General features: G+C 37.1%; 5 protein-coding genes across 6 annotated transcripts; all 5 read right to left on the reverse strand.

Moving 5' to 3' along the window:
• Positions 1-381: 381 nt before the first annotated feature.
• On the reverse strand, positions 382-2527 carry LOC122518262 (zinc transporter ZIP9-A). Its single transcript, XM_043637082.1, has 5 exons — positions 2006-2527; positions 1734-1866; positions 1418-1641; positions 1218-1352; positions 382-1140 (listed from the first exon to the last, which is right to left on the reverse strand). Exons 1-5 carry the CDS (start codon positions 2096-2098, stop codon positions 892-894), a joined length of 834 nt encoding a protein of 277 aa, XP_043493017.1. The 5' UTR covers positions 2099-2527; the 3' UTR covers positions 382-891.
• Positions 2528-3688: 1161 nt separating this feature from the next.
• LOC122518339 lies at positions 3689-8792 on the reverse strand. The gene is made up of 2 exons (XM_043637216.1): positions 8573-8792; positions 3689-4171 (listed from the first exon to the last, which is right to left on the reverse strand). The coding sequence occupies exons 1-2, from the start codon at positions 8694-8696 to the stop codon at positions 3828-3830; spliced, it is 468 nt and encodes a 155-aa protein (XP_043493151.1). The 5' UTR covers positions 8697-8792; the 3' UTR covers positions 3689-3827.
• A 765-nt stretch (positions 8793-9557) lies between these two features.
• On the reverse strand, positions 9558-21938 carry LOC122518421 (pneumococcal serine-rich repeat protein-like). The gene is made up of 5 exons (XM_043637360.1): positions 20301-21938; positions 17747-19209; positions 14957-16097; positions 12333-13343; positions 9558-10633 (listed from the first exon to the last, which is right to left on the reverse strand). Exons 1-5 carry the CDS (start codon positions 21565-21567, stop codon positions 9558-9560), a joined length of 5958 nt encoding a protein of 1985 aa, XP_043493295.1. The 5' UTR covers positions 21568-21938.
• On the reverse strand, positions 17556-19165 carry LOC122518401 (serine-aspartate repeat-containing protein I-like). Its single transcript, XM_043637309.1, has one exon. It carries the CDS (start codon positions 19163-19165, stop codon positions 17726-17728), a length of 1440 nt encoding a protein of 479 aa, XP_043493244.1. The 3' UTR covers positions 17556-17725.
• A 1518-nt stretch (positions 21939-23456) lies between the features above and the next one.
• LOC122518371 (phosphopantothenoylcysteine decarboxylase subunit VHS3) lies at positions 23457-26599 on the reverse strand. Of its 2 annotated transcripts, none has more exons than XM_043637263.1 (3): positions 26308-26599; positions 25830-26194; positions 23457-25504 (listed from the first exon to the last, which is right to left on the reverse strand). In XM_043637263.1, the coding sequence occupies exons 1-3, from the start codon at positions 26501-26503 to the stop codon at positions 25304-25306; spliced, it is 762 nt and encodes a 253-aa protein (XP_043493198.1). In that variant the 5' UTR covers positions 26504-26599; the 3' UTR covers positions 23457-25303. The 2 variants fall into 2 exon arrangements, with proteins under 2 accessions (XP_043493198.1, XP_043493200.1); XM_043637265.1 differs by having other exon boundaries at positions 25830-26201; positions 26308-26597.
• Positions 26600-26939: the final 340 nt, after the last annotated feature.

Here is a 26939-nt window from a genome sequence, read left to right on the forward strand (position 1 = left end):
TATAATAATTTATTATTTAAAAAAATATCATCTGAGTAAATAAGATGTTTACAATGATTTGTTCATCAATTAGTTTACTTATATACCGTATGCGATAACAATCGCACGCGTTAAAATACATTAAAATATTTTCATTTGTTTTCATAATATAATTTTCAAAATATAATGGTTATTCGTAATGGTAGTAAATAAAATAATTCAATTGCATCTATCAAATTGCATGATTAAAATTATCACATAAGAAATAATTTAATTAAAATAAAATAAAGCTATATCATTTAAATCAAAGTTATATACAGGTTTTCCACTCCAAATTCATCCATCTACAAATGTCTTTTTGACAAAGGTTGAATTTGGAGTGCTACTCCTGCAACATAGAAATTCGAAACTAATTGATATTATTAACAAAAATGTATGTCCATATGTATAATTGTCTTTTCCCAGGTACTGCTAGATTACCATACAAAATTTCATTGTTTTATGCATTGCTTATAATGAAATAACAATTAAATTAAAAATTCATTACTATCCCCCTAAACCTATATATTAAATATTATTTTTGTTCATTAAACTTTGATTAAAAATTAAATAATTATTACAGTGATGTACGATAGTATTGGAATAACATAAAATATTAATATTATCTTCAGTTTTAAATCTTCAAATAATATTTTTTTGTAATTGCATCTAGAGTTTCTTTTAATATCAATTTTCCAAATTCGAGAAATGTTCTATACATATATCGTATAACAACAGAAGGTGCTTATTATTCGTACACCTATCAAAAAATCTTCGTTTTTCTTATCTGTACAAAAAATTAAATAAGAAAAATTTATGATATTTACGAGCATAATGAATGGAACCAGTATAGTATAAAATATGAGCTCTATGTCAATGGTGGTGTCCGGTTGTAAGTAATGACGGTAAAATAGAACCAACTACTAGCACTAATATTTCTTTAAATCTAAGTCCAGAGACAGTTGGTGTCGTAGTTTCAGTTGTTGGTAGACGAGAATAATTAGCTTCTCTAGTCATTAATTCTGGTAATACATGTACAGTAGCTACGTACAGAAATGTTCCTGCACTGAACAACATTGCTAAACCTGTTGCATTGACATTACTGAGGGTTTCCTTGCCTTCCTGAAATATTCAAAGAACATAATTTCATTTACTCGCATAAGAATATGAAAAGAAAATTCAATGCTAAATTTTTTTACTTTTCCAATGCCGAAATATGTTAGAAGAGCGAGGCAAGGTGCAGAAAGAGAAAATACTAGTAAATGTTTTCCTATTTTCTTTTTTTCCACCCCTTCGTGAAGTAAAAAAGATACTAGGCCAAATGCAGCAGGTGCCTGTAATAGAAAAAATATTTTGTTATACATATAATCTAGTTAAGTACAATTTGTTTTTCTCTTACTTTATGCAGCATAATTGCAAGGAATACGATGACTTCTACATCAGCTTGCGAGGTTGTTGCTGCAGCACCCAATGCAACTCCATCAGCAGCTGCATGAACAACGAGGCCTAAGGTTGCTGTAAAACTTTTCTCCTTTCCTCCACTTCTTCTTGTACATTGATCGACCAAAAGCATAAATACAAAACCGAGTACTAAACTAATTCCTATCAAAAAATGTAGGTCACCTGTAAAAAGCGTAAGACGAGTGTTTAATCTTGCAAATTTCATTGGAATATATGTTCTAAAAATATATAAATAAAGTTACATAGAAGCTTACTATCATTTTGTGGATGATCTATACTGCCAGCAGGCGTTGTAAATAATGCTCTAATACCTTCTGGTATTATTACAGCCAATGCAGTTCCAACAAGAAGCCCAGCTCCAAGTACAGATACTAATTGCAGTTTATCCTAAAAGTAAGTAAACTCTTTGTAATAATACATGATTTCAGTATATTTTAAACAAGCAAACAATCGAAAGCTAATAATGATTTTACAAATCATCCCAGGTATAGTAATGAAAATAATTTAAATCAACGAATAATCTTACCTCAGATAAATTCATAATCAATGGTAAAAAACCGGCCAAATACGAGCCACCAAGCATAACTAAAGAGAGCCATATTATCGAGCTCTCTGACATTTTAAAAAACGTTTATGCAAAAAAACAATCGGTTTAATTAATATTTACACATTACAATGAGTATATAAATTACATTTGTATTTTGTGTATATGTTTTTGAAATGTTAACCACTTAAGTTATAACATGCTGGTTAATGACAGCTTATGCCGCTTATTTTAATCCGTTTCCGTCTACGTAGCAACACCGTTCGAGGAAAGTAGGTAAAGTAGTTAAGAGAGTTATTTTGTAATTTATTTATTGAGAGAAATATCCATATATGTGCACTATATTTTTTATACATACAAAGAAAATATTGTTAAAAAAGGGCTGCTAAATATAACGCCCACGCGGAAATTACTAGTTACTAATATTAGGGACATTTGTAATAGAAATATGTATCATTTGACATCGCGAAACGAGATCTGTAATATAACTACCAATAGTAGGTGCGCACTAGTCGTTTTTACAGGTTATGTTTCATCTTTTTCTATTACGCGCGAATTTTGTATCGAAATATCGAAATTCAAATGAATCAATATTTGAATCGATTATTTCGAAAAATTATTTCGATTTTTTGATTTACAAAAAAGATTTCCAATTATAATATATTTAAAAACACAAGAATTTCGTTAAGAGAAGTTTTGCTAATTTTATAATATAATAAAAATGTTTAATTTATATAAATGGCATAAGTCACTGCATTTTACTATTATTGGATAATAAAAAAATAAAATATATTTCCTTATCCTTCGCCTAATTAAGAATTTTTATGGGAAGATATGGAAAAGGATAAAATAAAAAATAATAGTATCTTTTCTTTTTTTTTTTTTTTTAAATAGATATTAATTTATTATTATTTTATAATATACTTAGGATCACACACATTTACAATGCATATGCAAGTTCGTTCGATACAATATATATATATATATATATATATTATATATTTATATATTTATATCACTGTAACAAAGTACGAAAATTAACGGGATTGCATTAATTATATTAGAAGGTGCACGTTCATAAACACGAAGATAATGCGAAAAGATTGTATTTTGATTTCGCAACGGTGATGTGCAGAAAAATAATACGAGAAAGTTGCAATCGTGAAAACACGCGTGTGTTGCTAAGGAAATTAGGATCGACAAATGCAAGCTTGGCGAAATTATCGTGCACGGTAGCATTAAATATATATATATATATATAAAAAAAGTACGATCACGTTATGTTTGAACCATGACGAACTAGCAAAGCGTAGCGCAGTTAATCATTGAGCAGGTATTAAGATTAAAAAACAAAAAAAAAAAAGGGAATTAATGATCTCGGTGTCCTCTGATATTTAGACGAAAGCGTCTAAAGGTTTCTCGGATGCGCCTTATTCGAGAGTCTTGATCGATAGTTTTATAACCCGGAATCGAAGTGAAAGTAACGTTCCATAAAGATTTGCAAGTAAAATTAATGATACAAGTTGTTAACCAGTTGCCAGGAACCAATTATTCGCGGCACTATTACAATTTATTTCGCCATTATCTGATGGCTATGATGCTGTTTTACTAATTAGAAATCGGGCGTGATTCAGAGAGAGAGAAAGAGAGAGAGAAAGAGAGAGAGAGAGAGAATCAAGAGAGCTCAAAATGTGTTATTCGCTTTCGAATAAAATGATACAAATAAAATAAAATAAAATAAAAATAAAATATAAAAAAGGTAGAATTAAAAAAAAAAGAATATTAAGAGAAGGGAATCGTTGAATTAAGCTTTTGCCGTTGTCGTTTCTGCCGCTTTTTCGACTTCAAGGATTTCCGTGGGTGGTGCCAAAGTTGGAATCTCGGGGTATTCTAATTTAGCTCCTTCCTCGCATTCGAAAATCGGACAACAGTCTGGGAAGCTGGCGGTCTTGTTGGTCTTATCGGAAAGTTTGCATTTTGGATTGGCCTTGGGTAATGGTCCGCAATCTTCTACCAATTCGAAAAGACGACCGGAATTGTCATCGGCTGGTACGCAAGTTGATCTACCGCAGAACGGTGAAAGCTCCCAAGTTTTAGTTGGTTCGATGGTAGCGCATCTGGTCGAAGCGAAACACATGCCGGGGAAATCTGAAACGATAACGAAAAAAAACAAACACCACGATGTTAATCAATTCAATTCGAATATTTCTTCATATTTTATTTCTCTCTTTTTTTTTTTTTTTTCATAAATTAAACAATCGTCGGATACAAATCTCTCAGGGGGAATAGGATAATTATATCTAATATTTTCCCATGTAATAGTAATGAGTCATATATAAGATCATATTATCGAATTGCAGGTTTCGAGACGAATCGTATGTATAATTCTATTGTCATCATCGAGTACCTTCACCCATTGTATGCACAACTTGAGGTTTGTGTTTCGTCGAGGATGGTGATCGCCGGTAGAAACTTCAAGGAGAAACACTTTCACTGTCACACACCGGAATACCGTTTATGCAACAGCCTAACATCGATGACAATGATAATATCTACGACACAATGGCAAAACTACGACGAACCCATCAACGCTTTAAAGTCTTCGAGGATTAGAGAACTAACTCTGAGTCACCGTCGTCGTTTCTACGATTATGTACATACTAAATACATTTACGAACTACTACCTATCTCGACTTTAACTTAAACAATCTTAAGACTCTTGCTCCACTTATCCCAACGCTATCCATAAAACGAAGGTCTTAAAGGTAAAACGTTTAACAGCAATGTTAAATCATTCGTGAAACGGTGATACAGATACACATACATCGTAATACACCTTGGATGCTGAGATAAAATTCATTTATGCGTTTGTAATATACAGATAGTTACATATTTGTATGCGTGTGTGCCTATTTACAAGGTCTTCCTTTCAAATAGAATCATATTTATTTAATACACGCAATATATAATACATATAATCTATAAAATTAATACAAAACGTATTATAATTTAGTGCGTGTGTGATTAATACGTTACAGATAAAATCAAGATCATCTAAGATGTTACAAGATATTTATTTCTCTTATATACTTTTTTTTTCTTAATTCATTTTTATTGTACTTTCATTTTATAACGACTCGAAATCTCGATTGAATCTCAAACGATTTCTTGCTTGTCAGATTAAATACGATCTTGAACGTGTATTCTATGAGCAGGTTTTCCGAAGCAGTTTCTCTGCAAGAGAGTAAGAAGAAAGTGAATATCCCCCGTAAGAGTGTAGTCTCGCATCTCCAATTTCTCGCTTTCTTGTCGGCATATGCTGCACGTATGTATTTTGATCGTCGATTGCAAACTAGAGACCAACCGGTGGGTGGTGAGGGGTGAGGAGTGGGAGGGGGGGGATTCAGTTAACAGGGTAATGCTAGCTAGACTCGTGTTTTCTAGATTTCATCTATGTGTTCGCATTCGTGTCATAGTACGTTTCTAAACCGAACTCAATCGTTGAACGATTTGTTTGATAAAAAAGGGACGATAATATTAGACAAAATTCACGGAAGGATTATTGGTCGTCTTCTTCTTCTTTTTCTTCTTTGGTCTTATTTCGAAATAACTGTTCAACGGTTCTCTTTCTCGTAGAGAGTACCGTTATATTCGTTGCCAAGCTAAAACGTTCATTGTCCTCGAGGAAAGGAAAAATATCTTGTTAGATAAGATCGAACGTTGACCTGATTTTTTGGTTGTTGTGTTCGAAAGTATCGAAAATTTTGGACCCTGGTCGTGTAACGTAATAATATAAAAAAAAGAAATAAGAAGAAAATATAACGCTTCGAAGAATATGTGTCAGGAATATCGCAAGTTTAAAGAAAAAGAACGCAATACCGTAATTAGTATGTGCAGCGATCGTAGTGTACAACCTTCTAAGATTCTGTAATAGATCTTATGATAGTAATAGGCTAGGCGAATCACACTTTCCTACGGACTACCGTTTGTTTACGTAATTCTTACAATTAGATGCCATACCACTTTCCAAGTCAAATTCCCATAAAGGATTATGTTAATTCAAATGATACATATATATATAAAAAAAACGATCTGAAATACGCGTCTATCCCTGAACTTAAGTACACCATTGGTTAATCGTAGTAACGAGGTCATTGTCGGTAATTCAAGTATTCCTGGGAATCTGGGACTAGAGCAAACGCATAACGGGTATCGAGGTTGTATCAATTAAAAGTTATGCGTTAAGAGTCCCACAGTTTCAGCTAAATATCATCTTTCCTTCGGATGAGTAATTTAAAAAAAGAAGAAAAAAAATCAAAGAAGTTGTTTCTTGGAAAACAATGTTAACACCTGGGATATAATAATCGGAGATATACGATTGGTTCGCGAATGAATTGGTGAATCATGCTCGATCATTCATTTTTTTCTATTAAACGAAAGAAGTTAAGAATTAATACGCGTGAGAATTCCTCGAACGTATATTATAATAATCATTTTTCTTTCGATAGAAATCACGAATAAAATGAATTGAAATGATTTTCGAGGAGATCTGTTACAGGAAGATCGTGTGTAACGATAGTTACACCACTGTACTTTCTCGCAAAACTTACGTTTCTACTACCACAGGATATTGTTTCCTGTTTTTCTTTTTTTCGTTGGACACATACGAAAGTACCATGAAGTTTATGTTACTGGTAAATACTTCTAACATATGACTATACTATTCTATTCTATAGAATACGTGAGCAAGCATATAACAAACAACACGTCGTACTGCAGGCCCAACTATTGCTAACTATTGCTGATGTGGCCATTCGGAATGTCGTGGAACAGAGAGACCTTTTGCGAATCGAGAAGAAACCGAGTCTCGTCGCTTTCATTTGCACTTTCTGATTCCCTCCTTCTGTATCGGAACCTTTTACTCCTACGGATACGGACACGTCATTCTTCTTGATAGCTTTTTTTCTTTTTTTCTCTCTTTTTTTTTTTTTACTCTGATACAAATACGTTTAATAAAGTGACATAGATTCTATTTTAGATGAGAAACGTAGCAAGGACGATTAACTTGATGACGATGAAAGATGCAAATTTATAATCAATGACATAATTATGATTATTCAAATGATCGAACGTACTTGTCAAGATCTAAGATATTTCTTTTTTCTCTACCAATTATATTTGTGTTACATATATATATATATATTTAATTGTAACTTCCGTAACATTGCATTATTCGATTACTTCAGAATATAATTTTCCTTTCTTTTTCCTTTATTAATTCTTTTCGCTGATATTAATCTGTTTTCATTTTATTATTCGCGTAATCACGTGCGTAACGGGGTCCGTAATTAAAAACACAATTTCCTCCCCGATCGAACGATCGAAATTATAATTTTGTTTTTAACGAGTCGTAAGTAAATAATCACCCCTTTTCATATCATTCATTTCGTAGCAATCATTTTCGTTGATCAATGTGTCTGAATAATAATAAATCAATCGTTCGATATAATTTCAAATATAATTTCGTGAATGGAATAAAAAAAAAAATGAACAAAATGATAATAATATCGAAAATTGTATTACACTTAAACAGCGAGAAATTATTTTGGAAAGTTATCGAGTCATCGAGGATATACACAATCGAGATATTAAATCTCGATCCTTCGAAGTTTCTCTTTCCGACACTCGGACTCGTTAAACTACTCCGAACGAATATCGGATGCATATCTGTGGTTTTAAAAGGAGACCCGAGATTGTCCTACTTAGCACATGTGTGTGTGTGTGTCTTTTTTATTTTATTTTTTTATTTCTTTTTTTTTTCTGTTAATCCGGTATGCTATTTACGAAAAAGGATTATTAATTTCTTTGTTTTTTTTTTTGTTTTTTTTTCAGAGAATATATAAAAAATAATAGACATAATATATATGCGTAAAATTCGAAAACAAATTTGATATTTTATATATAAATCTTTCTCTTTTGAACACCACCAAAAGCAGGATTCATCGATTGACGTTCCGGTCTTTTCTTTATTTACGAGCGTACAACAAACGACCTTAATATACGTTGCCTTTCACTAAACAACTGACTTGATAGGTTCTGCTATTTTTTTTTTTCTACGCGGTGAAAAAAATTAACCGTCAATCGAACGAATTTCGTACGGTCGATCTCGATGTGAAACAAAACAAAAAAAACACACGGTACCAATGAAAAGTATCGAATTTTTCTATACATTAAGATCAACATCGATACATTTTTTTTCTATTTATGCTCATTAATTATTCGTGAGATACTTACGTGAAACATATTTTTCATAATAGACAAACATAAGAGAAAGAAAGAAAGAAATACAATTGGTCGTCATTTAAATACTTACTCGTACATTCACGTGTACGTGTAAACGCATATATATATACGCATGTGTGTCACACACATTTGTAAATTTATTGTTAAAAATAAAAAGAAGAATAAATTTGTATAAGAATACGAGAGAACATATATATTCCTCGTGATAAATTGTAATGTAAATAAATCGCGTTCCTGTTAACTCACCACGAAGAACATCGGCCGGTATGAGCCTTCTGAAGGTTTTAGGCCGTTCCGGTTCTTTTTTGTCGTCTTCGGATGCAGCGAGAACGACAGCAACGGTAACGCAGAAGATTGCTACGAGCTTCATCGTTACGGATTCCAAACGAACGTGCAAATGAAATCCTCGAAGAAGATAGAGAAATGGTTGTTCTTGATGATGATTAAAAAAAAGGGCCTTAGTGTGTGTCCGATGAAGACTGGTTGGGTCCGAAGCACTTACCGGCAATTTATAGCCGCGTTCACCGCGGGCGAGGCTCCCTACTCGAGGGTCCCCTCCAACTTCTCATGGTCTCTCACCTCTTGAACTACCAGTCACCAAAGAATCGTCGTCGTTCACATTCGTAGCCCGTGTTGCACTCTACAACGCCTGACGCACCCACTATATCCCTCAGTGGGACAGTTACTATGCGTAAGCGTACACGGAATTATATAGTAGGTATAAACGACGAATAATGAATCTTGCACCATTCGGTTTGTTCCCTTTTTTCCATTTATTTCCTACTCTTTTATTTTATTTTCTATTTCTGTTAATCGTCGAGCGGTATATATTAAGTCATTAAATTACACGCTAGAGTCCTTCTTAAAGATTATTTTTATTAAAACGTCACATTATCGTTACAACGTCTCTCATGAAAAAGAGAATATTTACAACACGAGTGTAATAAGAAAATAAATATCATCGTCTATCGTGAATTACGAACGTATTATATGATAGGCAACATAATAGGGTATAGAGGTAAAATAATAAAAAAGTATACTTGGTTTTCGGGTTTGCAAGACTCGTTTATGAGAAATTAATTTGTAGAATATCTTTCAGGTATTCGTTCTATCAAAGGTGTTATCCTTTTTATTATTGAGAATAATCGTGATTGTAGTTTAATGGAAGGTAAGCTCGAACTCGCATTTCTTCGGGTACTGGTCCATTGGTGGACAGACGGGAACGTGGAGGTTAAACCCTCGAGCTAGCTGCGCTTTCGGCTTCGGCTTCGGCTGCGGCAGCACTTTCGGAACTCCCGCTGGAACTGCTGCTGCTGCTGCTGCTGGCAGCTGCGGATGCGGTGGCACTACTGCTGGAGGAGGAGGAGGAGGAAGATGAGGCGGAATCCCAGTCTGACGCTCTAAGTGCTCGGACATCAGCGTTGGCGTAGGCGGCTGCTTTGGCGGTGGCTGCTGCGGAAGATGCGAGAGCCCTGGTCTCAGCTGCGGCGGATGCACCGGCTTGAGCCACGCCAGCTTGGCGGGTGTTTCGACTGGAAGCGGCGGCTTCGGCTCGAGCAACGGAGCGCGCTGCTGCAGCCACGGCGGCACCTGCCTCGGCTTCGGCGCGGGCCTTAGCCGCGGCGGCAGCTGCCGCAACGGCCTCCACCTGGGCGGCAACAGCCCTGGCGGCCTTGGCCTTGGCGTCGGCTACAGCATTGAGGGCCTTGGCAGCCTTGCTTTCGGCTTCTATCGCGGCTGCCGCGCTCGCGGCCGCGTCTCTGTTCGAGGACTCCGAGCGCTCGGTGGCGCGAGCTTGCGCTTGTGCGGAATTCTGGGCCAGCAGCAGGACTTTCTCCGCGGATGCTTTGGCCGCCGAGGCGCTGGCCTCAGCCCTGGACGTGGCTCTAGCCGCGCTTCGGGACGCGTCGGCCGAAGCACGGCCCAACGCCGCAGCGTTCTCTTGAGATGCAGCCGCGGCTGTCGCCGCTGCTGCTGCCTGGGCCGCCAACTGACTAGCTTTGTTATTGGCATTGCTCGAGACGTTGGCTTCTTCCACGGCCGCTGCTTGTGCTTGGGCAGATGCCTGACCTAATCCCAAGGTGTCCGAAAGTAACTCCGCGGATGCCGCGGCCGTACTCGCCGCGCCGGTACCTACGAGGGCTCCCTCAATGGCAATACCCCTCCTCGATTCGCTAGACGAGCTTGCGGACGCGCTTGCAGTAGCACTTGCGCTAGCACTAGCGCTACTACCGCTGTCCGATTGTCCTGCTCCGGATAATGATGATGATTCCGCTGCGGCTTGAGCTGAGGATTCCGCTTCCGCGCCTACGTCCTCTACTGCCAACGATCTGCTGACATGGGCACCGAGTATGCAGGCTCCCAGCAGGAGCGTCGACACGAGCGTTGAGAGATTCTTCATCTTCGTTGGATCTTCGTCGATTGATGCATCTACTCCATAGCTCCTCCATTTTATACCGCATCGCACAACTGTCCAAACATTAAACATTCCCCGCTTTATCCCGTACTTTAATGCTTTTACATTATCTGTTTGGTATGCGAATTCGCGACAGCCACGCTTCGAACTTCTCGGTGTCGTCTCCACTAACACGCGTTTCTTACATTTTTTGGAAATATTTTGTGTAAATATTAGATCATTATACTTTTCTCTCTCGTTATCGCTAGGCCTCTAATTCTTTGTCTTTAAGAAATTTTACATGAACATTATAAATCAATAATCATGAATGACTATCGGTTTAGATTTATTGTTGGATATTTGGAGAATTCATTCTATAATTTCTTGTTTTCATACAGAAAACATCTAATGCACGCATCGAACGTGGCTTATACAAATCTGGAGGATTGTTGTTCTTGATCAATACAGTCGATTTTTATCTTTTGTTTGTGTTATGTTAAAGTAGTCGAACACTTAAAACATCATAGACTCCCGAATCAATAATATTGAAATATAAAACAGATATTGTTATGACAATAGTATCTATGTTGTTCATAGGGTGTTGTTTTCTGAAATAACAAAAGCTGTTGCGTTTATTATTTTGCATAACATCATTTATTGAAACAACAATTCGTGTCAGTTTTATAGCATATTCAGAGTATTCCTGACGAATTATGAATGTTTGGTCAAATCAGGTTGGTTACTGTTACGATTTTGCTATGCAGTTTTATGCAAAACTTGTTGCATTAAAATACATTGAACAATCTATGAATTCCAAGATTTTCGTGTTAGATTCTATACAGTTCACTAAGATAGGAGTCGATATAATATTCGATAACCTTAAATCGATCCTTTCTTAATTGCATGAACAATCTCGTTGCAACGTTTGCAAAAGACAATCAAGACTTCGAGATCTTCTTTTAAAGCAACTTGAATCAAAGTCAAAGTGCGGATGCAACAATCCACGTTTAGGTCAATTAATAATTATTTTCAAATTGTATGAACCATACGAAGTATGAAACTTATGTTTAGTTATAATCTCCTGACAAATAAACGCAATAAATATTTCAACTTCTTTTTTTGATATTCGCAAAACAGTTTTATTGTATAAAATATACTGACAAAGACAATTTCTTTGAGCAAAATTTAGGCCCCCAATTTTTACATGTCGTTAATCTTATATCGATTAAAATCGATATAAGAAAAATTGCAATATTTTGTTATAGAAAATAAAGACAAAACAAATAGCTTATTTTACAATATATTTATTTGTAATGAATATAATATTAATTAATATTAATTGTCTGTGTTCTCGCATAGAAGGTACATGTTCATTTAAAACAATTGGAGGAATTTTGAAAGGAAAATACAACGAAATCGATTGAAAAGCATGTTACTCTTTATTATTAATTTTGGAATGACAAAAGTTCAGTTAGATTTTTTTTTTCATTTCTGCAAGTGATCGAGCTCTGGAATACATGAATCTAAATTAGATCGCGATTTCGATTCGTCGTACTATGGTACGAGTTTCGAGAACGATCTAATTTCCTTATGCGCTGCTAGAATCGGAGCTGGCACTGGCGGAAGCGGAGGCTGACGCTTCCGCGGATGCGTCGCTCCAGGATTTCGGGGAAGATCTGGCAGATCCTGAACTAACTCTGCTGCTAGCTCGTGCCAACGCTGAGGATTGGGCTTTGAGTTGAGCGGATGCACCGGCATCACTGGCGAGACCAATGTTGACTCCGTCTCTTGTAGCGATTTGAGGCGAGGCCTTGGCCGCAGCGGAAGCTTGGTCTTGGGCCGTTTCGGAGTCCGTCCATGAGGATTTCTGACTTTGTAAAGAGGTGACACTCGAGGTGAGCGAACCAGCAGCCTCGGCTTGAGATACGGCAGCGACTTGAGCGGAGGACGCGTCCTCGGCAGCGGAGCTTGCTCTAGCCGCTTGGTTTGCGGAGGCTTCGGCAAGACTGGTCGCCTTGTTGTTGGCGTTGGCGGCATTCGCAGCATCCGCCCTCGCTCGGGCTGCTTTCCTCCTGGTCTCGGCAGCATTGTCGCGAGTGCGGATAGCTGCGGCGAGAGTAGCAGCGGCAGCACGGCTAGCCTGTTCCGCGTCACCGTTGGCACGATTCTGCACCGCCAAACTTCCTTCCGAGGCTTCGTTGGACCTCAAGCTGGCCGCGGTAGCCGCAGCACCGGCACCGGCCGCTTTCTGAGCCGCAGCCTCGGCTGCGTTTGCTGCCGAAACCGCCGCTGATGCTCTGGCGGCTGCTTGGGCTTGGGCGTTGGCCGCTGCTCTTGCAGCAGCGGCAGCTTCTCGCGTTCTTGCAGCTGCACGGGCTGCAGCTACTGCGGCAGCCTTCGTTCGAGCTATTGCGGTCGCTCGAGTAGCTTGGGCCGAATTTGCATTAGTTGCAGCGTTCGCTGCAGTACTGGACAGAGCCGAGGCGATCGCTGCCGCGCTGGCTCCCAACTGAGGTGCCTTGTTCAAGATCACGTTAGGTGTTCTACCGACAGAAGAAGATCTCGCGGACGAGCTCGAGGACGAGCTCGAGGACGCGCTCGAATACGAGCTCGAGGATGCCTCTGCAGACGATAGCGATAACGCTGATGCAGATGAGTCCGAGGACGCCGGATTCCCGGCAGCCAAGCCCCAGGTAAGGAGGCACGTTACGAGAATCGAGGGGATCTTCATCTTACACGGAACTTTGTAGCTTTGTGACTACCACCCATCATCCACCGGTTATATACCATGACGCGCAATTGTGAAAACAATCGACACGATTTCCCTGCTTCTCCAAATATTGCCACTCGCCTTTTCTCTGCCGCTAACGATTCCCCATTGTCATAATAAACGGGGTTTATTTAGCGCAAATATTCACGGGTCTCGATAACGATTGCCATGCAACGCGACACACGCTTCATTCTATCTCCCTTCCTATATAATTCTATAATTCATCTATTATTTAGAAATCTTTGAAAATTATATCACAGGTATAATACTTTTGTTATTTTTCAAATGAAAAAGAAATCACGCTACGTTCTCGCGTTGTCGTGTTATTTCCAAAATTTCAGATGACGCTGACATGATACAGATTAGCAGTAAAGATCAAAGTCAACCAATCCTTTTCTAAATTGTTCCTAAAATCTTTGATAATTTAGTACAAACGTCATTTTTAACAGATTTGATTAGTCTCGAACGTGTACCTTTTTCTAAAGATGTTCTAAAATTGTGAAAACAACGCAAATCTATCTAAATATTATAATCTTGAATGAAAATGTTTAAAAGCAAAGAATATATTTCTTATAACGAATGATATTTCTTCTGACAGGCAACTGCAGTCTCGATTTTTTCTAAAAAGATGAATGTACATGTACAATAAAAACAAAACAATCATTCTAGTTGTTCTAAAATGACGATATATTTATTATACATAAAATTTGCATCTTAAACAGAATCAAATAATGTTTCATTTTGTATAATGAAAACTCGTTTAAAATTATTGATTTAAAAAATAAGCATAAAAATGATAGTTAAAAGTATAATAAAATATTTATCACTAAATATTTAAAAAAAGGTTTAAAGGATCTGACATAATTTATTAAATATAAAATTACACACACACAAATACTTTTCTCTTTTTATTACATATATTTTATTTGAAACTTTCGCAATGTTACAGTAATATTTACACCGGTCTGAACCGGAGAAGTAGCCATACAAGAAACGTTCGAAGATTTCGGAGTGTAAAAAAATAATTTTACACATAATATTCGTGCTTGATAAAAAATATTATAGTAGAGAGAACGAAAGAGTTTAAACGAATAAGAATATATATATATATATATATATGTTTAAGTTTAAACAGAAACATAAGTTAAAGTCGTATCTTCAATTTTTCATCATCGATTTATATCTAACATTGATCGAGTAAAAGGGAGGAACATAGGAATAACCATAAACAGAGATATAAATCATTTTTGAGATGATAAAAGACTTTTATTGTTATTATTACAATTTTCGAATCGTTAATGCGTCTATTTTTGCTGTTTCTCGCCATTGCTCTGTATTCTAGGCAAGATCATATCTGGTGGAATCTGCGATATTGCGTGCCATGAAAAAAGATCAGATTTAATTGGACAGCACACAGTTATATCGAAGGTAGGTAGTAGTATAGTCGGTTGAAGTAATTAATCGCTGCTGCTGGTGGTGCTGCTGCTGCTACTGGCGGATGCCGAGGCTGAGGCCGAGGCCGAAGCGGAAGCTTCGCTGGAAGCATCTGCGGATGACTTGCTGAGACGAGCAACTTGAGCGTTAGCCTCTGCAACGGCAGCGGCCTGTGCAGCGGCTGCGGAAGCTGCAGCTTCCGCCCTGGATTCGGCTAAAGCGGCGGCCGCAGCTTGCGCAGCGTTGGCACGGTCTTGTACTTGAGAGGCAGAAGTAGCCTGAGCGGAGGCCGTTATTTGGGCGGCAGCTGCCCTCGCGATAGCTGCTCTGGCACGTGCCGAAGCGAGTACAGCCGAGGCCGCAGCTCTGGTGGTAGCCGCATTGGCCCTGGCCGCGGCGCGAGCTTTAGCGGCAGCTTCGGCGGCTGCGTTTTGCGAAGCGGTGGCTCTCTGGAGGGCTTCCTCGGCGGCGGCGAGAAGGGAGGCTGCAGCTCTGTTAGCGATCAGCGAGTCGGCGTTGGCCCTCACCTGGTTGTTCGAGGCCCTGGCGGCTGCCGCTGCCGAGGCCCAAGCGGCTTCCCTGGCGGCTCTGCTCGCGGCTTTGGCGCGTCTGGAAGAGGCGACGAGAGCTTCCGCCGCCGACAAAGCTTGGCGAACCCTGACTACCGCTGCATTTTCCGCCCTTACGGCTGCCTCGGCCAACGCGAGGGCCTTCGCGGTTGCCCTGTTGGCCGTAGCATCGGCGCTGGCTGCTGCCCGAGCCTGGGCCTCAGCGTCAGCTACAGCCGACGCAGCGGCCGCACCCAAACCAGCGTCCGTCTCTATCAGCTCTCTGGCTCTCGAGTCAGCCGACGAATCCACCGAGAGTACCAGGCTGTCGCTACCTCCTCTACCCCGGGTCCAAGCTTGTACTCTGCTGTCATCGCTCGCCGAACTTGCCGAACTTGCCGAACTTGCCGAACTTGCTTCGGATGAGGACGAACTCGAGGCCGAACTCGAAGACCAAGACGCTGCGGACGATTCGCTGGAGCCGGAGGACCTTTGCGGATCACCATAGGCCGTGGGCCCACAGACCCATGCGAGCAGGCAAAGCACGAGTGTCGCTTGTATGTTCATCTTGTACGGTACTTCGCAGATTGATGCCGAATCATATAGGAATACGCGATTATATACCTACAACGCTCGACAACAATTGTACAAACACTTGCTCCTATCTTTCCTCGTCCTAACACACCAACCAATTTCTTTTTAAATATTTTCTTTCTCCCCCACCGCCAACTCAATAGCACCATATACAAATTTTTCCTCTTCCTTTTTACTCTATTCCTCTGTTGTTTCAATCACGACCAGCTTCTTTTATTTGTCACCGTGCACTTGCCACTGTTAGTTAAGAAAATCAAAGCCCACTTGTCGTAAAGCTCACACTTAACAGCTGATGCATCACGCAAGCGAATTTTATTACGTGTATATTTTTCTTGTTTTTCTTTTTTTTTATTTATCTATTTCTTCGGGCTAAATTTGTACAGCATACGCTCGAAAATTATTTTCTTTTTCGTATTGGTACAGTCGATAACGATTATTGTAAATGTTGGGAATGTACACAACGTTTGGACATCGATATTTTATATTGAGTAAATAACAAACTCGAGGAACACCATTTGCGAGTAACGCGTATAATAGAAAATGTTTAATAATGTTTATGAAATTATTAAGAATTCGAATGAACGTTAGTTGGCACGCTTAACATTTCATTGTCTCTACTTTTCATCAAAGAAAAGAAAAGAAAAATTGCAGACCTGAATCGAAATAATTAATTCAACAACCCTATTACGGACTGTTGTTATAAATAAATTAACATGTCAAATGAATTCTTTCTTTCGTATTTATACAGCTTTAAAAAATATTTGTCAATGATCGAAACAACAAACGGTTCAATCTTGTACGTATAATCGATGAATTTCTTCCGTATTGACTAAAGTAGGATTGAAAAAACATGTTTCATTTAAATCAAATCTTTTATTCGAGTTCAGCATAATTATTATTTATACAGTATCATATCTCAAATTTTCTCAATACTTACTTTACAGTATTTGTGCAGACATTATAGCATTTTACTTCTGTCTAGCAATTAATAATTAAAAAAGTTTATGTTCTAAATGAAAAATTCTAAAGGAAGGACAGAAATATGTAAAATTATTTGATGTACAATTAGAAATAAAATATATATATATATTGATTTATTAAAAAATATGTATAATATTACGTAGTACAAATAATGAAACTGAATAATATTATATTTGACTAATGTACAGGCATTAAAGTCTCCATCCGTATACTTTCTCTAAATGTCTTAATTATTTTTTAAGTACATGTATTACTAATTTAAAAAAAGGATGTATACTTACATTATAGTAAGATTATGAGCAGTTGTAATTATTAGATACGATCCGAAAAAAATAGATAATTAATCGAAAACCATAATGTAGAGATACAGCAGATCGACTATGATCTTTTCTTCTTATTTTTCCTCTAAATAATTTAGAAACGTTCATCGTGTGAAACGTTTTTTAAACGCAAAGGGAAATGATGACATGTAGAGAACGTAGAGGGATGATAAAATCATATACATGCTAGATTCAAATTTATTTTTATTACAAGTTGAGAGCAATTTAGACACGATTTCTCATTACTTAGAGATTTTTGTGCAAGGGTTTGCTGGTTAAGCTACCGTGAAATAGATATTTCATCAAAATGGTTTGCTTGGGTGAATGTGGTAGCTTTTATCGTTGAAATTTCGTCAACTACCATGAGGGTGACCAGACATTCTGGTTGGAAGAGGACCAGGAGGACGACGAAGATTCGGCGGAGGCATCAGCGGAGGAATCGACTAAGGCACCGGAGGAGGCATCGGCAGAGGCATCAGCGGAGGCATCGGCGGAGGCATCAGCGGAGACATCAGCGGAGGCATCAGCAGAGGCATCAGCAGAGGCATCGGCTACTGAAATAGCTGATGCATCGGCTTCTGAACGACCCGATGCACCGGCTGCGGCTCCTGCTTGTGAACTAGCAGCTGCGTTGGCTCCTGCATTGGCGGCCGATGAACGGGAAGAAGAACCGGCGACTGAGCGGGAGGATGAACCGGCGGCTGCGCGCGAGGATGAATCAGCGGCTGAGCGGGAGGATGAACGAGCTTCCGAATCGGCTGACGCACTGGCTGCTGCATCGGCTGATGCAATAGATGCTGAATCGACTTCAGCGATAGATTCTGCAGATGAGCTGCTCGATGCACTGGCCGATGCAGAACTTGCGGCTGATGCAGAGCTACCTTGTCTTACGAGCCAGGAAGGTTGCGCACCCCTAGAACTGCTCCTGGCTGAAGCTGCAGCCTCGGCCGTGGCTCGGGCGTCGGATGCTTTGGCACGAGAGCTGGAGGCTGCTACGGAGGTGGCAGTTTTCAATCTTGCGCTGGCTTGAGCACTGGCCTCGGCGGCGGCTGCTGCAGCGACTCTCGCGGCCGAAGCTGCGGCTGCGGCAGCTCTGGCTTCGGCTTGCGCTTTAGCTGCAAGGGATCCTGCGTTCGTGGAGTCTCTCTGAGCTTGAACGGCCCTACGAGCGGCAGCTTCCGCAGCGGCAGCGGCAGCACGAGCGGCGGCAGCTTTGGCACTTGCCTCGGCGGCAGCTGCGGCGAACGCGAGGGCTGCCTTTCTCGTGGATCGGGCCTGAGCGGAGGCTGTCGCGAGAGCGGCAGCTCCAGCATCAGCCGAGTTGGAAGCTTGGGCTGCCTCCGACTTGGAACTGCTTGCAGCGGACTGCGCTTGGAGAGCGGATTTAGCCAAGGCCTGAGCAGCCTCCGCTGTTGCGGTAGCCTGGACGGAGGCCCTTCCTTGTGCGCTAGCTGCCGCGTTGGTAGCCGATGCTGCAGCTGCTGCGGCCGCGCGTGCCTTAGCGTTCTGGGCCGCGGAAGCTGTCGCTTGCGCTAACGCTTCCGCTTGGGCAGCATTCGCAGATCTACTCGCTTGAAGGGCCGCTCTGGCACCGGCTGCGATTGATGCGGTTGACGCGGCATTGCTCCTGACACTGCTCACTAGGTCCAATAAACTTCTGGTCGAGCTCCTTTGTTTCGATGATCTACTTTCTGCAGATGCCGAAGCAGAAGCCGCCGCGTTCGCCGAGCTGGAGGTTTGTGCTGCTGCGAAGCCACACAGGAAGAGGGTCGTGGCGAGTATCGTTAGGATGTTCATCTTCGATTGTGACTTCGAATATTGATGATCCTTCCTCGCGGTTGCTCGTTATATACCGATTCGCACCCAATTGTCTAAATATCGTGTGGCATCTCTACTTTCAAGCTATATCCACAACTCAATCCCCTTTGAAAATATTTTTTCAGTAATCTCCGAACACTTGCCGATCCTCCCCCCACTTTTGAAAAACCAACCTACAGACCCTCTTCCCCGAGTCTCACGATTCCTATGTTTCTTAAACTCGATCTTCTTTAGGTATATATGTCCCTCGCATTCAATCTTTGTTTACTTTTTATTAATGCAGCCTACTCCATTCGAAATATAAACAAGATTCGTTTTTATACGAAACTCTATCGATATTTCGATGATGCTCCGAGTCCGTACTTACGTACGAAGGAATAAACGCATTCGCACTAATCTACAGGTAACAGTTTTTCGAAAGATTCAGATTCAGATTATGTTTTAACTTTGGAATTTTATTCGATTACTTTTCAAGTCGTTGTACATCGTAATAGATGAAAGAATTAATAGATCCTTTTTGCAACTTCAAATATATTTTCGTCGCGTCTTCAATTTTTACCTTAAATCAAATTTTACAGGCAAAGTATTTATGCTTCATAAATATTATACTTTGGTCATATGAAACAAGGATGAAAACGATAGATACAGCATTTATCTTCTGTGTGACGGTTGCCTTTATTAATTAATTTATTATATATATTTTACAAAATAAAATATGTCTCGAGACGGGTCGATATTAATTTATTTTTATCTTGTATCATCTTTTTGCTTACGATAGACATTAATGTGAGGTTAGGTAAAAAGATAATGCTCGATTTTATCATCATATACTCGACTAGTGTTTGAGAACAATCTTATTCTACAAAGAAAATCTTTATTCGTGCATTACGCACAAACTACATATATGAAATTTCATTTCAATCACAGAAACTCGAAGGAACTGTTGGACTTATAGCGAGAAAATAAACTGAAGAAATAAATAAATAAGTCGTTTTCGGTTTACTGTCATATCAATTTATTATATACGCAGAAGTTCTTTTTTCTTAACAATTGGATTTCATAATGCTCACGTAAAGAGAGCGTATATCGTAAGATTTGTAAAGGAATATTGATCAATCTTCGTCATCAATCAAGACAAGGGATTTCAAATAGTTTCTTTGAGGGATAAAATATCTCGAAGGACGAATGTTGACCGCAAGAATATCCTGAAAGGCTGCATTGGCTTCCGCAAGTGCGGCAAGTTGCAAGACATTCGTGTTAATGGCAGTCTTAGAGGCATCGTTTTGATTCAAGACTGCCGTGTATATTTCATCTTTGGCCTTAGCTTGAGCTACAGCAGCCGCTTCGGTATCGTTCGTGGTTTGGTTGACTTTCTGTTTAAGGACGACCGCTTTTTCCTGAACGACGTTCCCAGCAGCCGCATTTGCCGCGGCAATTTTGCTAGTTGTCAAAGCCTGCAAGAAACTGTTTCTCTGTGCGATAGCACCAGCTCGGGCAGCGGTCAAGGCTTGAATTTGCGAGGCCTGGGCCGCAGCCGCGGATGCAACTGCACGCAAAGATGCCGCCTCCCCGTCGGCAAGCGCTGTTTTAGCAGCTGCTGCTTTTATAGCTGCGGTAGTTTGCAATGTCATAGCATTTTTCATCTTCTCGGCTGCATCCGAGGCAGCTTTTTCAGCAGCTAAGGATGCTTTCACGTAAGCTTTAGCTTTCGCGATAGCATTGGCATTTGCTTTCGCCGCTTTGTCAGCTTGGATCTTGGCCTCTTCCTTGGCTAATGCCAACACTCGTTTGGCTACCTCCGCTCGTATTCTATCTTCAACCTCGACCTCGGCCCGAGCTTTCGCTTCGGCCCTGACTCGAGTTGCATCTTCTTCGGCTTGTGCATTGGCTTCGGTTTCTACTTTCACCGTAGACTTTGTTTCGATATCCGTTTCTTTGTCATCAGTGGCATCAACTTGGACCTTTGATTCTGCTTTTACTTTCCCCTTGGCCGCTTCCGATGATACTTCGTCGTTGCTTTCTGGAACATTATCGTCCTGTAGAACAGGATTAATTCCGCCCGTTGATCCTACTTTGCTTTTTGAACCTACCGATTTTTTCAATATAGCCTTCGCTAAAGTCTCCCCTTCCGATTCTTTCTCTACCAAGTTAGACGAATTCGAGCTAATCGACTTTTGACCATCTCCAGACGACCATCTGTATGAACTCGTTTCAAGGACACTCGCGTTATCGCTAACGCTTGTTGATGGTTCATCAACCAATACTGTTGTTGCTGATGAAGATTCAACTTCTGTAGCCTCAACCAACTGTTGGTTACTTATGAAACCCCAAAGAAGAAAATATGCCAAGTATATCTTCATCGTGGATGGAACTTCGTACATTGATGATGAATTTCACTCTTACGCCAATTATATACCTGATCGGACAATTGTAAAAACATTCCCGTTTGGACTCTCTATATTGCTCTGTTTGTTCTCCAAGATGTCGTCTTTAAAACACGTCTTTATTTTATCTATCTATCTATCCCTCTCCTTCTGTCGAATACATCATTCGTTAATTTATAACAATTCTTGACTGCTAATAAAACGAAATAAGAAATTCTTAATATCCCGGATGAAATCAAATCTTATATTCTATATCTAGGAATCATATGAATTCCAACTGTTTTACATAATCATCATATAGAATATAATGATATACTTTCGAGAAATATTAATGAATAAAGTTTATGGAAAAAAATGAATATTTTTTAACGAATATATGTTTTTACAAAAAAATTTGACTTATTTTATTATATATTTCTTTTCTTTTTTCTTTTTTTATATTATAAGATATAATAATCAATCTAACTATTAATGTAATACAATATCAAATGAATAATCGCAACTGTGAAGGTGTCGTCTTCGGTGCAAAATTATATCCTGTTAAAAACAATATCGAGATTTTTCCACCTTTTACATTGAAAGCGAAAATAACCGTAATCATTCCATTCGCCTTACTTATATATGTGCACAGTGTTTATCGTCATCAAAATACACATGGCACGGGAGTGGGAGTTTGAAATTTCGAAATATATAATGTAACAATACAGGAATGAATTTTTTTTATTCGGAATAGTAATTAAGTCTTATCGAAGAAAAAATAAGAGCCATATGATACGTGTCACGCCATCGCGAAGAAATTAATTGAAACATTTATGGAGTATAATTTTGTCATTCTTTTTTATTCTCTCTCTCTTTTTTCTTTTCAGTTCGATTGGCCTTTTATTCTCATGAAAAAAAAAAAAAACAAAATATGTCTACAAAATAAATACATAGGAATAATTTTGTATTTCTCACTAAAATTAGTTTCTTATTATTTTAATCAAATAGAAATTGATTATGGATATAGATCTTTACGTATAATAAGGGAAAACCGTGTAAGAGCTAATCAATATTGCTTTTAAGAATCAATTTAAATCCAATCTTGTTGCGTTTTATCGCATATTTGAAACATTATGATAAACATATCCATGACCACAATCTCGATATTATCTTCTAGTTAGTGAAAGGAGAAATATAAGATTACTTATGCCATCGAATAGTCTATAACACTATAGTATTTATAAATAGTTACCGTTTTATACACGCTTTCACTATTGATCGTATATATAAATATGTATAAAGTCCATTTTTTAACAAATAAATAATAATTCGTCATCGTCGTTGATTAGAATTTATCGTAAAACTTGTCGCATCGTCATTATTCTTTTCAAAATGAATCTTTAATAAAAGTTTATATATGAATTTACACGTAAAAGTAAAAGAATAAATCTATTACGTGTTTATAAATAAACGAAGCAATATAATAAAGAGGAAGTTGCATAAACATTCAAATAAAAGTTTAAAGATCATAAAAACAAAAAAAAACAATAAAGTTTGTAAATAGAAGATAGTAAAATCTAAGAATAGGATGAGTAATAATGACCACTATTACAAAATCTAGTCAAACAAAAGTGTGTTGGTGAAGATAGAGAAATCAACGAAATAATAGTCGAAAGTTTCATCATTTTCTTATATCGTTATCTACATTTTACTATTTTCCATCAAATAGCTATTAATCTTTCTCTAATATAATTGCATTTTAATTTCAATTTAATAGAACACATTTAATTTCTAAATTTGTTAAACTTATTGATATTTCATTTTTAACAATAATAATAATAATAATATTATTATTTAAGACAAATGTGAAGCAGGATAATAATTATAAATGTTCGTAAAACGAATGATTTATAATTTTTTAATAATTTTTATTGATCGACGTTCCTTCAATCGTTCCAAACATACTTCTTCGAATTGTATAGAAAATTTTTGTTCAAGTTATTCTGAATTCTGTAAATTTTGTTGTTTTTTTTTTCTTTTGTTTATCTTCAACATTTTAAATATCACATTATTAACAACGACATAATCGCATTATTAACAAAGACAACGCTTTAATCTATGCACTTAAATACGATAATTAATTTGTCTAGTGAAGAAGTATTCTTTGGGAATGTGAAGAGCATATACAAATAGCGGCTTTTTCGATTTGTCAATTATTGACAGATTATAAAATGAACAGTGAAAAGTTTTTTACTACGTATTTCGCATAGATTATTCACTTATCTTCGATTTTTGGATTCCTATTTTTTTTTTATTTTCAGGTCACGCGTATGTTATTAACTGCTCTCATTAAATAATTCATTGAACTCACACATTTCTCATATACACACATACATTTATACTATGAACGTAAGAATCATAATGTTCGTACTGTCACATTAAAAAAATTTGTTATATGTTATATACATCTGATGAGTATGGTAGAACTTAAAATAATTTTTGTCTAATTTAATGTTATATACAGTACATAAAATTTCTTAAATAAAACTATTGCATATAACAACTTTACTGAATATATAGGATTTTACATTTCATTTTGATAAATATTACAGTATGGATGTAATTACAGATGAAATATACGGTATGGAATATTTCAATAAGAACATAAATATATCATTTTTAAAGATCTTTCTTTTTTTTTTTGTTTTTGATCTATTAACAATTCAGAATATTAGTGTTGTTCTCATTGAAATATACCACAATGTATGTAGTATTTTTTATTTGTAAGTTTTCATTATGAATTTATTTAAAATAATTTTACAAATCTTCAATATCTTGTTTGCAAGGTTGCTCAATTTTCAGAAATGTGTTTGTTGAATCTTTAACAAAGTCATTGTTATGTTTCATATTCATGTTTGTCATTATTTTTTGAAGAATCATTATATTTAAACATTAACTGAAATGAAATTCAATAAGCGAAAATTACAAAGAAAATATTCAAATAATAATCATAATGAGCAGTAATGTTAATAAAGGAACGTGTTCTAAGAACGCTTTGTTAAAGTATCTCATTTTACATTTTTCTATAAAATAATACTATACTTTTTTTTATATGTTTATTAGACTACTATTAAAACCATGTATAAATTTTAACTAAATTAGAAATTATTATATGATCTTTTATATTCGTTAGTTTTTCAAATCTGTTTTTGAACAAAAATCCGAAACTGTGAAGAAATACGGGGATTCTTATTTGAATTAAAAATTGCAACAGAGGTATCTTACGAAAAGCATTTGCAAAAGCGCACACATTGCGTGCATCGAATAATTTCTTTACTATAATTTCCATAGTTTCTTATTTAAACGAATGTATTGACTATTGTTAAGTATAATTTGTTTATAAAAATTTGATATTATTATCTTTAATGTTATTATTATTAAGATTTCTATAAATACTTGTTATCTATTAAGACATATATATATATTGTCTTAATTACTAATATATTATCTTAATAGATAACAAGTATTTATAGAAATATATATATTATAATAATTAATAGTATCTATATTAATAGATACTATTAAGAATCCCTGTTATTTACATTCACATCTTTGTTTTATTTTCTACGGAAAATTTTAAAACTACATTATCTTTGATTTCAAAATATTTGTTCTGTTTCTTGAGTAATTTTGTCAGCAACCTTGATGACAAATTTTGTTAGTACAGATATTGAAGAATAATTATTTGCTTGACCTATGAGAATCGTTCTGTCCATATACGAACCCGATGATCAACTTGTAAAATCGGATCAAGTATAACATGATAGCTGCTAATACGTCCATTAAATCTGAATCTATCTACGGCCATTTGTTCCCATGGGCCTTTCCTGGCAGCACGATATGCGTAGTCCCACTTTAACATTGTATGAATAACCGGTTTGAGGTTAAATGTCACCTGAAATTGTATTACCCATATACTAAAATAAACATTATACATTATAGTAATAAGACACGAGTTATAAATAGTTTTGTTTTCTTTTTAGTATTTTTCTGCTAAATTATTGCATCAGAAATGACAATGCAACTTAGAATAATCGCATGCTATTTTGGATTATTTGTAATTGGTTACAGTGACTTAAATCTTACATTTTCAATACATTTAAGTAAAATTGAAAACTTGTGAATGCGCATAGATAATTTGATGCGTGTTAATATATATATTTTAATTAAAATTCAAATATTTAAGGAAACTAGAATTTGAATATTTCAAATTAAATTACCTTTTTAGTTTTTTTACTACACGTGTCTTCATTTGGACTTATATCACCATCACTCTCACTCTCACTACTAAATTCCTCACTATCATCATCAGAATCAGAATCTTCATTATCATCGTAATCATCACCATCGTAAATTTCGGGCTCTGAGATACGTTCCTCGTTGTTTGATTCCGTTGAATCGTTGAATATAATTTCGCACGAACCATTAGAATCGATTGAATTATCTGATACTAAAGTGGGTTCATTTATGTTGTCTTCATTAGTAGACACAGAACAAAATTCGTTCTGTGGTGAAACGCTGCGGCCGCTGTTTAATACCCCAGAGCTTGTTAAAATCATTTTAGAAGGCACAATTTCTTTGAAACCTGCAATCTTAAAAATATGAGAACAATAATATCCAGAAAAATAATATCCTTTAAATTAATTAGTTAATATAAGCAAAGCATCAAATAGCTTATATGATTCAATAGGTGCTTACAAGTCTGCCAGGTTCTAGTGCCGCGATTGCGACGAACACGTTTTGAAGTAAACGTAAATGAATTTCCGTTATTACAAATAGTACTACATTTTGAAAAAATGTCATCATCTTTACTACACGTGATAAGTTCAGGTGCATTCTCCAATACATTTGATAAGGACTCCATTGTATGATAACTTGCTTCCGATATAAACATTTTAACTATAACTTTCTTTATTCAGCCATTTTCACTTCTCAATTACACGGAACAACACACTAAGAGAATTAGATACCAAGAACGAATGGTATTCACAGTTTGGCTAATTCAGTAAAACTAATTTCCCTAGAACAAGCATTTAGTTCTTTTTGATACCGGAAGTATATAAGAGAATTAAGAATGGAATTATTTCATACACCTTTAATATGTTCCCTTTACTTTTATCATTTCTTTAAGGGGTTATTTTTATTTTCTCATCTATTTCAAACAATGATTTGCAATTAAAAACAATGATCACGGTAATCACATAAATGCAACAAATTTCCCTAGAAAAGTATTTGACCGGAAAGTATTACCGGAAGTCGGTAAAAAGTTTGATAACGAAAACAATTGAGACTCTAAATATATTCTCGTCTATTTTTATCATTTGATCTTA

Source organism: Polistes fuscatus, unplaced genomic scaffold (genome assembly GCF_010416935.1).
Source record: "Polistes fuscatus isolate 324 unplaced genomic scaffold, CU_Pfus_HIC Scaffold24, whole genome shotgun sequence".
In the NCBI taxonomy this organism is placed as follows: Eukaryota; Metazoa; Arthropoda; class Insecta; order Hymenoptera; family Vespidae; genus Polistes; species Polistes fuscatus.

Excerpts from the sequence above, each read along its gene's own strand:
- LOC122518262 (XM_043637082.1), bottom strand. The coding sequence starts at position 2,098 with ATGTCAGAGAGCTCGATAATATGGCTCTCTTTAGTTATGCTTGGTGGC. Across the intron at positions 1,642-1,733 it reads AGATCATCCACAAAATGATA|GTGACCTACATTTTTTGATA; the intron begins GTAAGCTTCTAT and ends CGCTTTTTACAG. Across the intron at positions 1,353-1,417 it reads TTGCAATTATGCTGCATAAA|GCACCTGCTGCATTTGGCCT; the intron begins GTAAGAGAAAAA and ends TTTCTATTACAG.
- LOC122518339 (XM_043637216.1), bottom strand. The coding sequence starts at position 8,696 with ATGAAGCTCGTAGCAATCTTCTGCGTTACCGTTGCTGTCGTTCTCGCT. Across the intron at positions 4,172-8,572 it reads ACCGGCCGATGTTCTTCGTG|ATTTCCCCGGCATGTGTTTC; the intron begins GTGAGTTAACAG and ends TTATCGTTTCAG.
- LOC122518401 (XM_043637309.1), bottom strand. The coding sequence starts at position 19,165 with ATGAACATCCTAACGATACTCGCCACGACCCTCTTCCTGTGTGGCTTC.
- LOC122518421 (XM_043637360.1), bottom strand. The coding sequence starts at position 21,567 with ATGTACGAAGTTCCATCCACGATGAAGATATACTTGGCATATTTTCTT. Across the intron at positions 19,210-20,300 it reads CTTGATTGATGACGAAGATT|CAACCGCGAGGAAGGATCAT; the intron begins GATCAATATTCC and ends GTATATAACGAG. Across the intron at positions 13,344-14,956 it reads CAGCAGCACCACCAGCAGCA|AGGCATCCTCGAGCTCGTAT; the intron begins GCGATTAATTAC and ends TATCGTCTGCAG.
- LOC122518371 (XM_043637263.1), bottom strand. The coding sequence starts at position 26,503 with ATGTTTATATCGGAAGCAAGTTATCATACAATGGAGTCCTTATCAAAT. Across the intron at positions 26,195-26,307 it reads CACTAGAACCTGGCAGACTT|GTTTCAAAGAAATTGTGCCT; the intron begins GTAAGCACCTAT and ends TTAAGATTGCAG. Across the intron at positions 25,505-25,829 it reads GTAGTAAAAAAACTAAAAAG|GTGACATTTAACCTCAAACC; the intron begins GTAATTTAATTT and ends ATACAATTTCAG.